The sequence below is a fragment of the Mesocricetus auratus genome, unplaced genomic scaffold (genome assembly GCF_017639785.1).
Source record: "Mesocricetus auratus isolate SY011 unplaced genomic scaffold, BCM_Maur_2.0 Super-Scaffold_100004, whole genome shotgun sequence".
In the NCBI taxonomy this organism is placed as follows: domain Eukaryota; kingdom Metazoa; phylum Chordata; class Mammalia; order Rodentia; family Cricetidae; genus Mesocricetus; species Mesocricetus auratus.
In genome coordinates, this window is record NW_024429189.1 from 92,945,854 (window position 1) to 92,960,774 (window position 14,921).

Below are 14,921 nucleotides of genomic sequence, written 5' to 3' on the forward strand. Positions count from 1 at the left end.
CTCCCAGTGACCCTCACAGCTAGTTCTCAGTACCCCTGAAACAGAGACCACACACAAGGCTTCCATCTTTAGAGTGGTTAAATGCAAGCTACAGAACAGGGCTCTTGCTCTACACAATAGCTTTGAGAAAAATCCCCTTTCTGTGTTCTGCCAATTTTGGAAAATATTTCTGTATGAGTTTATATTAAATGAAATCTAACAGAATTCCAGGGCCAGGCATGGGATACATCCCCTTCAGTTGTAGGTCAGGGGAGTCAGAGAGATTTCAAAAATGACATAGGCAATTACCATTACCCTTGGCTGCCTTCCAGAACTTGAAGGTAAGACCCTATTGCTAAAGACACACTTCGGACACAGGGCTTGAAGGAATTGAACTGGAACTGACCTTGAAGCCTCCTCCTCGAGTACTAGCTTCCATCTGCAGGTTCTACATGAGCTGTCAGGGGAGGGAAGCAACCAATAGTCCTACCCAGCTGTGGAGTCAATAAGCCACAACAATAGCCAGGATGGCAAGATATACCAAAGGACACAATATCGGCACTTATATTGGGAGTAACCAATGACCATATAATTGATCTAAGGTCTGCTCAATAGGAGGGAATCCATGTATTCAAGCCTCATACTGTAAAGCTAACCAATTCTCCATGACTGAAGAGGCAATAGACCCTACAGGAGAAGTTGCTAGTCCCAGCTTACTAACCTAGTAATTACCAATTGCATTTTGAATATATAGCCTATTACCTCAGATAAGTGTAGCTCTCACTCCTCACCAAAGAAGTTTCTTTTTGCAGAAGTGGCAACCATTACAGAAACCTACAGCTCATTCATATGCAGATAGCAACTGATTTGTAGGGTTCCCAACCACAATTGATATATCTACAACAAAACCACTGCACCCAAGGCTCAGGAAACATAAAAGAAGAGGGGGTAGAAAAATTGTAAGACCCACGGGATATCTGCCATGAGACACACTGTCTTATATACATGACAGGGAGCTACACCCACAAAATCTCAACAAGATGAAGTCTTAACACCTAAATAAGACCAGCACAATGGCAACAGCAGTTGACATGCTGACATGGGCAGGGGAAATCTCACAAGGTTGCATCCTAGATGAAAAGCTGCAAGCAATTAATGGCTTCAGAGAGTTGGAAAAATCAGTCTTTGCCAGGGATGAGACCCTGATAGGTTGTTCAATTAATTCCAAGTGGTCAGCTATTAACAAATACACATAGGAGCAACACTAAATGGATGTGTGTGTGTGTGTGTGTGTGTGTGTGTGTAACAATAAATAAGCAAATAAGAAACCATGCATTTGAGAGGAAGTTGGAGGGCATTTGAGAGGAAGTTGGAGGGGCATAGAAGTTGTTTTGGTGAGAGGAAGGTATGGAAATAATGCAAATTCAGTACTCATGTATGATATTCTCAAACAATTTTAAATCAAAAACAAGAATAAAAGTACATAACTATAAAAAGATTATCACAGTGGTTAGTACAAATTTAATATAGAAATTCTAAAACCACTGTACTAAATTTTCTCAAAGGTTTGAAAACAATTAGAAGGAGAATTTAGTGGCAGGCCACTTGGGAAGCAAATGACAGGAAGAATTTCTTCATCTTATGTGACAGTTTTATACCTGTGTATGAACCAGACCAGACATCCCTGAAGTGGCCAGACTATTAGCAGTTTGTGATATTGGGTGACTTGAACTAGAAGAGAAAACTGACGACATCTAAGTGTCCATAGAATCAAATAGTTAAATAATTTATAATAAAACAATAGCTCAGAATATTATAAAGAAAAATAAAATTCTTTAAGAGCATAAATCAGACCGGTCTCTGAAAATAAATTATGTTTCAATAAGAAAAATACAAAAGGCCATAATCACAGTTGTAGAGCCAAGAGTGTCCATGTACAAATATCTTTATCATCTAAAGAACACCGTGGAAAACATGGGGGAAGGCTTTGCAGCGTTGAAATGCAAATCACAATGTTGCTATATAAAATGGGGATATTCTTTGAATTAGTGTTAATGAAGAAAGGAACAAGCAAATAGTTCCCATGGAAAAAGTATTCTCAACATCACATTTTGCTCTGCACACTTTCTTTCAAATCACCAGACCTAGGATTAATAGTACAATATCAGGTTTTGAAAATGTTACTCTAGAGATATCTATTCCACAACATCCCAAGGAAGGTTCTATGATGACATCTGCTTTATGGGACACTATGCATATTGCTGGGAGTAAGAGGAGAAATAGGTACCATGGATATGTGCTAAAGTAATAATACCAATCTCCATTGTCCTGAATAACCTTAACTTTTTTTTCATTTTAGCATTTTTAATTTATTTTTAAATTTAAATTTATATTAGAAACAAGGTTGCTTCACAAGTCAGTTCCAGGTCCCTCTCCGTTTCCTTCCCCTCCTCCCGAGCCTTCCCCCTGTCCCCCCAATATCCCCTCATTTCCCCAGGGAGGGTGAGGCCCTCCATGGGGGTGTCCACAGTCTGTCATTTCATCCAGGGCAGGGCCTAGACCCTCCCCCAAGAGTTCAGGGTGAGAGTGCACCTCACATTGAACAACCTTAACTTTAAGAGACACCATCACCAAGGCCAACATTAGACCAAAGAGAATCAAGCACCTCCATGAAGCTAAGGCAACAACAAACCAAAGGTTCAGCAGGAACAAAAAAAGAACTCATTTCCATGCAGAAAGAGACTTCAAGGAAACTTAATAGCTAAAAGGAGAGACAAAAAAATTCTCCAGAAAACCTGAACCACAAACTGGTAGTCACTGGAATTCCTAACCTGAATTTAAAAACCTTTCTTGAAAAGAAATGTACCTTGAGAATAAGACACAAGACAGCTACTCACTTACAGCACTGGGGCCACAAAGGGAGCAATTTTCCAGGTTCAGGCACCCACGCTCATAATAGCCACAATAGTCATGATAGAAGAGGTTTCAGCTATTTTGTTAACTGGTAGCAGAACTTGGTGCTACATAGAGATGGTTTCATAGGCAGGCAGAATGCAAGGGTCAATGGAAATTCCACAGGAAAAAACTTGTAAGGCCAGGAAACATATGGCAGGGCTGGATTCTTCGTAGAGAGTGTGATGTTCTACTCTGACTTACATGCACATACACCTCACAAATCTCTCTCTCTCTCTCTCTCTCTCTCTCTCTCTCTCTCTCTCTCTCTCTCTCAATCTATCTATCTCTCTCTCTGTGTCTGTCTGTCTCTCTCTCTCTGTCTCTCTCTTCTCTCTGTGTGCTGTGTGTTTGTGTCTGTCTCTGTCTGTCCTTCTCTCTTTCTATCTCTGTCTCTCTCCCTCCCTCCCCCAACCTCTCTCTCATACACACACACAACACACACACAATCCTGGTTAGATTTTTGTCAACTTGATACAAGTTAGAATCATTTTGGAAGAGGGAACATCTCTCAATTCAGTAAACAGCCCAAGTTGGCCTATGGGCAAGCCTGTGGCACATTTTCTTGATTGATGTTGATGGGGGACCCATCCCACTGTGGACAGTGCCTTCCCTGAGCAGGTAGTCCTAGATGGTACAAGAAAGCAGGCCGCGCAAATCATGAGACGCAAGCCACTAAGCAGCATCCTCCATGACTTCTGCTTTAGTTCCTGCCTCCAGGTTCCTGCCCTGCTTAAGTTCCTGTCCTGACTTACCTGGAAGTGTAAGATGAAACAATACCCTTCCTTCCCAAGTTGCTTTTTGTCATGGTGTTTTATCACAAGAATAGAAACCCAAATTAACACAGAGAGAGAAAGAGACAGAGACAGAGAGTAATAAAGAAAAATCTTTTTTAACCAAAAGATTAGGATAAAGCATGTTGGAAGAAACTTAACCAAGGGAGTGAGAGAACTCTACATTGAAAACTTTAAAGTTGACAAAGGCACTGTGCAGTTGATGGAAGACACAGGAGAAGGAAACTTTCCATGTGTATAGATTAGAATCAGTATTGTGGTTATGGATATTGTACTACAAACTATCTACAAATTCAAAGCAAACCACATCAAAATTCAACCACTATTTTTACATAAATAGGAAAAAGAATCTTAAAATTCACATGGAAGAACAAAAGACCTCAGCTAGTCAAAGCAGTCCTGAGCAAAACAAATAAAGCTGTAGGTATCACTATAACTGGTTTCAAGTTATATTTTCACAAAAATAGATATGTAGGTCACAGAACATAATAGAAGACCCAGATAGAAACCACACAGCTATAGACACCTTTTTTTGACAGAGATGCCAAAACTGAAGAAAAAACATTATCTTCAAGAAACAATACAGTGAGTTGGATACACCCATGCTGAAGAATAAAAATCAGGTATTTATCTCTTATCCTTCACCAACTTCAAATGGATCAAAATCTTTAACATGGCACCTGAAATTCTGAAATTGCTAAAGGAAAAAGTAGGGAAATACTTCAAGGTAATGGCATATGTGAGACTCTCTAAATAGGAATCTAGGGTCTCAGAAATAAAGCCAACAGTTGATAAATGGGACCCCATGAAGTAAAAAGGCTTCTTTACATAAAAGGAAACTGTCGATCATGTCAATGAGGGAACCTACAGAATGGGTGAGACTTTGTCAGCTATGCTGCCAGCAGAAGGCTATACATAGCACACAAGAACATAAATGTTACGGAAACAAACAATCCAGTTTTAAGAAAGGCTATAGAACTAAAACAGAGGAGTCTCAAATGCAAAGAGCTAGTAAATATATTTTAAATGTTCAGTATTCTTAGCCATCATAGAAATGCAAATCAGCATCCCAGTTAGATCAAGAACACATCATCAAGAACACAAACGACAACAAATGCTAAGAAGGATGTGGGAGTATAAATCAGTGCAGCCACTATGGTAATCAGTGTGGAGAATTCTCAACAAGCTAAATAAGAACTGCCATGTGGCCCATCTATAATATTCCTGTGCATATATGCAAAGGACTCTAGACACTACTGCAGAAACAACTGTACATCCATGTTCATTTCTGCTCTAGTGATGACAGCAAGGAAATTGAATCACCGTACAAGTCCACCAACTAATAAACAGATAATGAAATTGTGGAACATACACATAATGGAATTTTACTCAAGTGTAAAGAAAAATTAAATCACGAATGAGCAGGAAAAAATGAATAGAAGTGGAAAATACCTAGCTCAGAAAGACAAACTGTTCAATGTCTTCTCATATGTGGATCCTAGCTTCTCATCTTTATACACATGTGCATAGGGCCATAATCAGGAGGGAAAGGGACTTCAAGTGTGGATAGGATAGGAGAGCACACGTGTGTGATGTAAGAGTTGAGGCAGGAGTCCTGGGAGAGAACAACTCATGCAAGAATGAAGGGACAGGACAGAAAAGAAAGCAGGCTGGGCATAGTCACAATTCAGGATGTATGCAAAGGTCATAAGACATATCTACCCACTTCATATGTTAACTAAAAATATTAAAAAATTGAAAGCATTTGTCTTTCTGCATTTGGATCACCTCACTTTATATACTTTCCTGACTCATCCATTCTCCAGGGAAGTAGGAGAACAACTTGCTGAGAAGAAGAAATGTGTCAAGGAAAGAGTAATGGAACATATAAATGAATAAAATACATCATATACAGAATGAAATATCCAAGAATTTTAAAATAAATTCTTTTTAGAGCTTAACTGTTGTCTGCACATAGATATAAAATAGAATACTGCATATGAATTTTCTAACTACTTACACAACATCAACATCACCTGTAAATGAACTTTAGCTGGTGGGATGATATCAAAACAGGTCTGAGGTCAGAGCATCAACTACTTCTTGGTGTAAAATATCACATTGCCCTCTAAATCTACATCTCTATGCCCATTAATTAGTACAGATTTTAGATCACATCAAAGAAGTTTCTTTGTGCAGTGGGTGATGCTTAAAACAGAAACTCACAACTGATCAGAGTGCACAGTGCTGTGGAGCGCTGGGCCATGAATGGGCAATCTATATTACACCATCTCCCCAAGGGATCACTGGGAAAGAAGGAGCAGAAAGATTATAAGAGACAGAGGTCAGGGATGGGGGGAGGAAGATGCCAGTGAGATAAGCGAGCAGTCCCCTCCAGACATGACAGGCCCTACACTCATGAGCACACAGTGACTATGGTTGCTTGCACAAGACCTGCAAAGATCATGCCAGTCACCATTCCAGCATGCATGGGGGAGGTGTTCATGATCCACCAACCTGGCTGAGGAGTTTTTAGTCACTGCTGGCTGATAGTGGAGGAAAACTCAGTTCTCTTTAAGGCTGCAGTCCCTGGTAGGTTGACCATGTACCAATGAATGACCATGAGTTTATGGGCAGCACAAGCTGGACTTGGCAGGTTGTAATTTTTAAGACACAAAATTGGGAGAGGTGGAGTTGTAATGTTTCTGGAAGGAGTTGGGGTGAGGTGGGTGTAGTATGATCAAACATATTACAGGCATGTGTGAAATTTCTAAAGACTAAAAATATATTCTAAAATCTCCTCATTGAGTATACCTGTTATCATACAAAAATATTGCTATAAAAGCTAAAGATGTGCGATAAGTACTAATTAGTTATTCTATAAATAAGAAAAATTCCAGCTATGCGTATACTTTCATGTGGGTTAGATTCAAGGCTCATCAACATTCAGTCACCTAATGAATATACACTCCTAGGCCAGGCATATAGAAGTGTCTTTTCTTTATTAGTTAAGCAGAGTGAAGAAGAGTGGGTATCGTTCATGGGAGGGGACTCAAGGTGCTTTTTACTCACCTGTGCTGAGAAACCACAGAAGAAGGCAAACCAGAAATGCACAAGGGTGAACGCAAAGTTCTTGTAGAAGAAATAGCATAAAAACTTGCATATTCTGTAATAGGACCACCTTCCATGAACAAGAAGCAGCCGTTGGAGATATCTAAACTGAGCCAAAGCGTAGTCACTGGCTAAGACCGCTTGCAGTCCTTCCTGGCCACTGATGCCAATGCCAATGTGAGCACCTAGGAGGGAAAAGAACTTTCATTTCCAAAGAAAAGTGCAGTACCTTTAAGGAACGTATTCCTCTTTTATGTCAGCCATTTATTGCAACTTTATAGCTACAATAATTAGTACTGTTTTCCACATCTATCATGAATTAGTCACATAGTTAAGTATCAATCCTAGTTTTACATAAGAGAAAACTGGACTAGGAAAGGTTGGGAAATTTGCACTTTACACTGGTAAAATAACCAAGATGGATCAACCCAGCTACTAGGAAAGCAGCCATGACTACTTTCACTCATCCTCAAAGAGGAGAAAGCAAGAAATACACAAATGATTTAACTGAAGAGAAGTATCTCTGGGATGCTAAAAAGTGTAGAAGTGCTGGGCCCAGAAAGTATCATTTATGGAAGAACCACCGCAAAGTTAAATAATGCACATTTCGATGACATATCACTACATGCTCAAATGGGACTTCATGCATGGAGTGTGCCTCATTGAGAAAATACCCTTACTTTTTATCATGCTGACATCATTGGCCCCATCCCCGATGGCCAAGGTTACAGCATTCCTGTGCTTTTTGACCAGCTCTACTACTTGGGCTTTCTGGAGTGGGGTGACTCTGCAGCAAACCACAGTCTTACACATGCAGGCAAGTTCCAAAAGATCGTTCTCGACATCACTTTCTAGAGCATGTGCCTGTATCATCAAAACAAACAGAAATGTGTTAACAGCAACAAAACACATGACAACTGTCAAGGCAAATGCCTTAGTTCTTAACTGGCTTAATTTCGGAAGCCATCTCATTACTTTGTTAATTCAGAGTCACAAAAGCAATAATAAGAATAAAGGCATGAATATTGAGCCATCAGTAAATTTCAAGGAAATTTAACATAAAATTAAGAGACATGTCCTCTGGGGAAGGGCCTAGTTCCTTCCCTGGATGAAATGACAGACTCTGGAGATCCCCACAAGGAGGGCCTCACTCTCCCTGGGGAATGATATGGGGATTGGGTAGGGGGCTGGAAGGGGACTGGTCAAGGGAGGAGGGGTGGAAGAGGGAGTTGGGATTGACATGTGAAGTATTCATGTTTCTAATTAAAATAACAACATATATTGAGGAAAAAAAGAGACATGTCCCCAATGTGCCGCTTTGACGTGTTACCATGCTATCTTGGCAGAGACATAGCTATAACAGATGTCAGGAAAATTCTGGGAACCACTAAAATCAGTGGAAGCAACAGACAGATCCCACCCACATCTCAATAGTTTCACGTGAACTGCAAACCATGGTTATTTCTACATTTGGGGCTTCTAGCCTCCTTTGTATTGTTTTGTGCTGTTACGGTTTGTGAATGCCCATGTGCAGGCAAGATGAAAAGGACATGATGGGAGGCTGGCCCTAAAAAGTGCTGTGGTTGAAATCAGAAGCCTGAAAAATAGGATGACAGGCAACCTGTGCCTCATTCCAGGTTCCCCAGCCCTTAGCATCCTTGCTCCACACACCGGAAGCCTTTCTGTACTCTGGGAAACTACTGAGAAAGAAAGCACAATTCTCTCCAACTAGCTGGACAACTACCTTACTAGGAACATCGCACCTTTCACTTTATAGTAGACACGGTCAAAGGAAACAGGAATCTAGTTTTAAGTAATAGACATTTGAGAAACCCTGAGTGAGTCCTTAGCAAACAGGGCTCCTGAAGAGCATCTATCTTAGCTCTTTGTTTCAACAGAGAGAAAGACCTGTAGGTAATTATCACCTGAGAGCCCACACCCACAAGCAGGCTTCCTCAAGCCCAAAGGACAGTCAAAGCATAAACCATTAGGGATCCTGTCCAACTGTGCTGGCTGGGCCATTCAGCTCCAGACTCGGCAGACAGACATGACTTTCAGTTGGTGTTCATCTGTGCAAGGGAAAAGTTCATGTCATCTGGACTAACTTTTGACTGAGGTTGGCCTGCAGCTGAGCTCTGTAACTTTCCATGGTGTAGAAGGCAACACATCGCTGTGTCTGGGATCCAGCTGGATAGAGGTTAGAGCACTGGGAGCTAACAGGCGGATAGTCACAAGGGGAATCTAATATACTCATATCCAACTGCTTTTGTTCACTGAGAAACTGTCTTCAAGAACAAATGCTCAATTTTCCAAACTCCAAAGTGAAAAATGAGCTTCAAAGCCAAAGAAAGATGTGAGATTAAGTTCTTTGTACATATAAATGATAATTTCACTAGACTGAAGTTGGGGCTTTTGTATTCTAATTAGAGACTCGGAGGAGTCGTTTGAGTTTCATTCGGGCCTTGGAACCTGAACTGCGTAAAAAGTACAATGCAAGTTTATTCTATTATGACAAGAACCAGATTTCCTAATCAAATCAAAGTGTTGGCTTTGTTGTAGAATGTTGCTATTTAGAAAAACCACCAGAGGTGTCTTAATGGCAATAATTTGGCATGGTAATTCTGTGAAGGTCAGGTTATGACTCGCAAATCACAAACATTAGCAAGAGCAGTAACTGAAACCCTTCCATTCGGTTGCATTATTTCAATTAAGTGACACTGATCTGTGACATCCCTCCTTACAAAAGCATTTAAACAAATCTCCTTAAGTGACTGTTTAGGCAAAATTCATAGATTCCCTGTGAATTGTCTCCAGTTCCTCACATCCAGTGTGATCATTCAAGCAATGAAATGCACCCTAGAAGTCTTCCCTTTTGTAAACAGGATATCCTGTGCACGCCCTATTTCTTGTAGTGTCATTTGTTTGAAAAACACAAAAGGGGTTCTCATTATGACAGCACAAAAGAGAAAATTATTGGGGTAAAGGAAAAGAAAGGGCAATAGCCTCAGGCAAACTCACCAAACTGTGGCCGTTTATGACTAAGGCATATTCTCCTCTTACAGCTTCTTCTGCGTCCAAGTCCAACTCCAACTGCTGCTTGCTTTCATAAACTACATGTCCACTGGAAAAACTCGTGTTTTGTCCAAACAAATTTTCCTTTGCTTTCCTTAAAGAATAGGAGAATTAAAAAGGCATAGCACAGTACACAGAGCTAATCTATGTAACCGTGCCAAAAACTGCCTAGAAGTTAATCCATTCCATCACTACTCAGACAGACTAAGGCCCAAGAATTAGGTCTACCAAGCAAGCTGATGGATGGACAGCAGTGCGTGTCAAAAAAACTGGGCTGTTGGGGAAATAGACAGCTAAGAACGATGAAGACAGAATCATCTCAAACATTTTAAACTACTTAAAAGCTAGTTTTAACAAAGGGATCTTGATAGTGTTGGTGTATAAAGGCTGGAGAGCTACTCTCTGGCATGCAGTGATTTTAAGTATGCTAAAGACCATGAATGACACCTTGTCATCACAGAATATTACCCCTCCTTTCCTCCCTCCCCTCTCCTTTTCTCAATTTTTCTCTCTCCTCCCCTGCCCCGTGTGTGTGTGTGTGTGTGTGTGAGAGAGAGAGAGAGAGAGGCAGAGAGACAGAGACAGAGACAGAGACAGAGAGACAGAGACAGAGAGAAAGAGAGAGACAGAGAGACAGAGAGGGAGACAGAGAGAGAAAGAGATGTGGGGTAAATGTGTGTGTGTATATAATGTGCAGGGAGTGTGTGTGTGTATGTGTGTGTGCATAATGTGGGGTATGTGTGAGTGTGAGAGAGAGAGGCAGAGAGACACAGAGAGAGATGTAGAGTATGTGTGTATATAATGTGGGGGGAATGTGTGTGTGTGTGTGTGTGTATGTGTGTGTAGTGTGCATGATCATCAGTTTGACATACAATGTTATAAGAAACTACAAACACCAAAGCATGAGGATTGTTGCAAATGGAAATTCCTTGTAATTCTCTAGACCTAATAGAGACACACATCTCACTCATGTCTCCCATTTAAGAGAAAACTTATTTGATGACATAGCATCCTTATAAGTGGCATTTTACTGTTCTTTTAAAAAATATGCTAATGTCTTTAAAGGAAGACCTGTGGGTGACAGGGTTATATATAACAGTTCTATTGGCATAACCACAGAAGCTTCCATCACAGGAATACCAGCAGATGTCCCCTGCACAAGGGTGCCCAAGCCAGCCACTGCATGTGAATGTACAACTACATATATAGATGAATGCCAAAAGAAGACAGGAAGTAAGGAAAAATTAGTAGATGTTTTGACTTACGGCAAAATGAACTGTCTCCCTGGAGCCCACCCAGTGTGGAAAACGTCTATTAAAATAGGTTTATACTGAAGTTCCTCTAATAGGAGAGAATGACCATATTTTAAAAAAGCATTTTACCTTCAGCTATTGAGTTATTTAAACATGCATCCCTAGGAATTTACATACAAACTACAAAGGAAACCCAGAAGCCCTCACGCCACCTTGCTTCCTGGCTCAACATTGCCTTCTGCTGTCCAGGACCAAAATCGCACCTTCACTTGAAAGTCCAGTGTAAAGTTAGAGGGCTGTGTGGGAAACGCACTGTGGGGAGGAGACAGAGCGGGCATGAAGGATGACTGGGGCACACACAAGGTTTGGGCCTCCACAGTAGATAAGCAATCCAAGGAATGCTCAGCATAGCCATGAACACTGGCAGCACCCAATGATGAACGGGAGAAATGAAACTGGGCCTGAACATTTCTATGATGGTGCTACAGATCCCACAAACTGGGTTTTGAGAAGGCCCTAAAGCATAAAAAAAATAATAATCATCTCCAGGGTTTCCTGTTTAGTGAAGTTCCCATTTGCTGTGTCAATGACTCAACCTATTTCCCCCTTGGAGAATGAAAACATTCCAAAGGAGGGTGAAGTTCATGACCATACTGGCTGAAATTCTATTTACTTAGGAGTTTTACCCAACAATGTCTTCCTAACATGTGACACAAGCCCTTTTCTGGGCAGAAAAAGGGACAATTTTTATGCTCCACTAAAATTCCTAATGCTCCCTCCTCCCAGGCCTACACTCCCTGCCAAACTGGATGCTCACACTCAGACCTGGGACAGGGTATTCATAGCTGTCATTTCTTTTACTTCCTGGAACTCAGTTCTCCAAATACAAGCTGGTTCTTGCAAAAGCAATTCATTAAGAGGAGGGAAGCTGCGCATAATACCTTTCAACGAAGATAAACTGTACATTGTGTAAGCATTACACATACTGTTTAACCTCAGGATACAAACAGACACTAAAACAAAAGGATGCCTGTACCTCCTAGGCTATGTAATGAGGGACAGTTTAACACAATGTTGGAATGCAGAGATACATTAGGAGTTGAGTTGACTATAGTGTTCACAGCCCATACCATCTGAGGCACAGTGCAGCAGGGTGGGGCCTGTACTCAGGCATGCATTTAACCTACAAAGAAGAAAGGAGGAAGAAACAGGCCTTTTGTCATTCCTTTTCTGGCACTCTAGATCCAAGAATTAAAAGGATCTGTTAGGAAATAGGTTTAAATTATGACATTGTGTTTAAAGGAAAAGAATTTGGACTTTGGTACAAAGGCCAGTGTTTTGTGCTTGATTATTTCCTGAGAACTTGGGTCTGCCTCTGACAGATTAGTTATCTCACTTTTGGACACTTGATTAGTCCATGGCAAGCCCAGGACTTCAGATTCCTAGCTTTTGGTTACAACAGTAAATGACTTTACTCCTGCAGTCAGCCATAGGCTGTCTCTATTATGGAATATGATACAATGACAGAGGGCAATTAGAAACAGCATGACCCTACCCCTACCAACAGTGGAGGAAGGGAGAAAGAATGAAGTTTTAGTGCAAGCTTCAGGATTAGCATCTCTCGCTGCCCCCAAAGGTCTTTGAAGAATTGGAAATTGGCCTAGACAAGGACATGAACCACTGAAAACAGGCAACACTTTTGAAACTCTGGAAAACTGTACCAGAATGTGCCAGAAGTCAAAATGTAGTGTTCTGGAATTTTACAATTTATGAGAAGAAACTTGACTTACTAAACACTTTACCCGAGAGACTAGAACCTGGGAAGTCAAACCAAGATGCCTCTTGATTGGTCTAAATGACATTATAGTCATTCTGCTCCAGAAAAGGACTCCTGACTGTCTAATATCTTATAAACAGCCTTCATCACACAACAAATCTCACCCGCCTGCCCTAGAGACATTTGATTTGCAAAAGGGACTAATGATTAAAATTTCTACTGGTTAAAGGGGGAGTGTGGGGTCCTGCTGCGTCAGCGGGTTACTCAGAAGCAGTGGAGTCACAGTTTAATGAAAGTTTCCTATAACAAAGCATGTGATCAGTGCTACAGAAATAAAACACGAATGAGAGTTCTTGTCTGACCCAACAACGCTGCATTCTCTGTTTTCTTCAGAGCAGAAGATGCATGCACCATTAACATGCAATCCATGAGATAACCTCAGAAACACTGGCGGGGCTTAACTGTAGATCTACAGGCACACTACTAACAAGAAAATATCAATGCAAGCAAAATCAATGGGAATTCCAAGTGTCCAAAAACAGCACTGATGGCACTAAACAAGCTGTATGCATGCTGTGTAGCTTGAAAATTATACATCCGTGTTGACAAAATCTAAACACATTTAACAGGTTTAACCACAGGCATTTAATTAATTTCCCTCCAGTGACTACTATCCCTCAGGTCCTGCTCTTTTGACATAATTTTTTTTGCATGAACTTCACTAAATTTAAAAACATAACATGGAATGGCACAAAGTTATGATTTTAATATTTCATACCCAAAGCTATGGGCTTAGATAATATAAATCACCAACTTTAGAAATGTAGTGGAGATCTCCACACAATAGTCTCCTTAGAAACTCTTTCCCCTCAGTTTCCACAGAAAGCAAATACTTAGCTAAGCAACACCGCCTCATGGGGCGTGAGATGCTACACCTACCTGTAAATATTTTCCTTTGAAAATTTTTTCAAATTAAAAAATAAACATGTTTTTAGTTTTTTATCAATTGGAAAACTTTGCACAAATACTACTACTTTTGATAACATAACCAAAAAGAAGAAAATAAGCTCACTGCCTGATTCTATTACTTAGAAAGAACTATAGTATATATTTTCCAGGGCTTGATAGGTAGTCAGATGCGTAGTAGTAGTAGCAGTGTGTGTGTGTGTGTGTGTGTGTGTGTGTGTGTACGCGTGTTTTCAATATATATCACTCTATGCATATTTTATAAGCTCATATTCCACTTAGATATGTTTACACATCTTCCAAAGCCAATAAAAGCTAAATCATTTTTACTATTTTGTATTCCATTATGTAGGTTTTTAATGGTTTTTTTCAAGTGAAGTGACAGAAAATAAATATAGTGAACAGATAATGCTAAGAAGTATTAGTTCTCCAAAATTAATAACTATGTGCTCCTATGTCCAGTGCCAGGCAGCACTCTTGAACGTCCTAGCTCTGGGTGGCAGCTGTAGGGCAACACGTTCACTTCTTATACGGAGCGCTCAGCAGTCCCAAATGAGTGCTCACTCTTCTGACCATACGGCATCTCCTACTGTGCTTTCCAAAGCTATCTTATCACAAACGGCAGGTGCCTCCTAAATACTAATTCCAATACTCCATGCCCCAGAGACCTGCTGCAAAGAGGGAAGGAAGCCAGGGAAACAGTGTTTTTGAAATGAACCTCCAGTGGCATTGTTATTCGTCATCACTTAAATCTTCCAGATTTTGCCAACAAACAATTTCAAAGAACAACATACGTGACTTGAGATTCTTTCTTAAAACACATAAGAAATATTGGAGTCCCAAAGACAATGACTGATTTGTTGCCAATGTCACCTTTATCCTAGCTTTTGTGACTAACATGAATGAGACTTAAGGAAGCTGCAGGAACACCTACGTGAGAGGAATCACTGGGGACTGCATCACACATACTCCTGCCTTCCCAATGCCTGGTAGTCCCTCTCCTCCCCACACTTGCAT

The 14,921-nt window shown here is 40.6% G+C and overlaps 1 protein-coding gene and 1 long non-coding RNA gene across 2 annotated transcripts in view; one reads left to right on the plus strand and one right to left on the minus strand.

Moving 5' to 3' along the window:
- The window catches only part of Atp8b4 (ATPase phospholipid transporting 8B4 (putative)), a 177,856-nt gene that overhangs the window by 27,639 nt on the left and 135,296 nt on the right, over nt 1–14,921 (minus strand). Inside the window, exons 21-23 of the mRNA XM_021226305.2 lie at nt 9,855–10,002; nt 7,517–7,700; nt 6,798–7,021 (exon numbers count right to left, since the gene is read on the minus strand). Of these exons, the coding sequence (XP_021081964.2) occupies nt 6,798–7,021; nt 7,517–7,700; nt 9,855–10,002 (556 nt within the window). The remainder of the gene's footprint in view (nt 1–6,797; nt 7,022–7,516; nt 7,701–9,854; nt 10,003–14,921) is intronic.
- LOC121140503 overlaps nt 1–14,921 on the plus strand; it is a 32,251-nt gene that overhangs the window by 4,777 nt on the left and 12,553 nt on the right. The gene's annotated exons all lie outside the window — the stretch shown is intronic.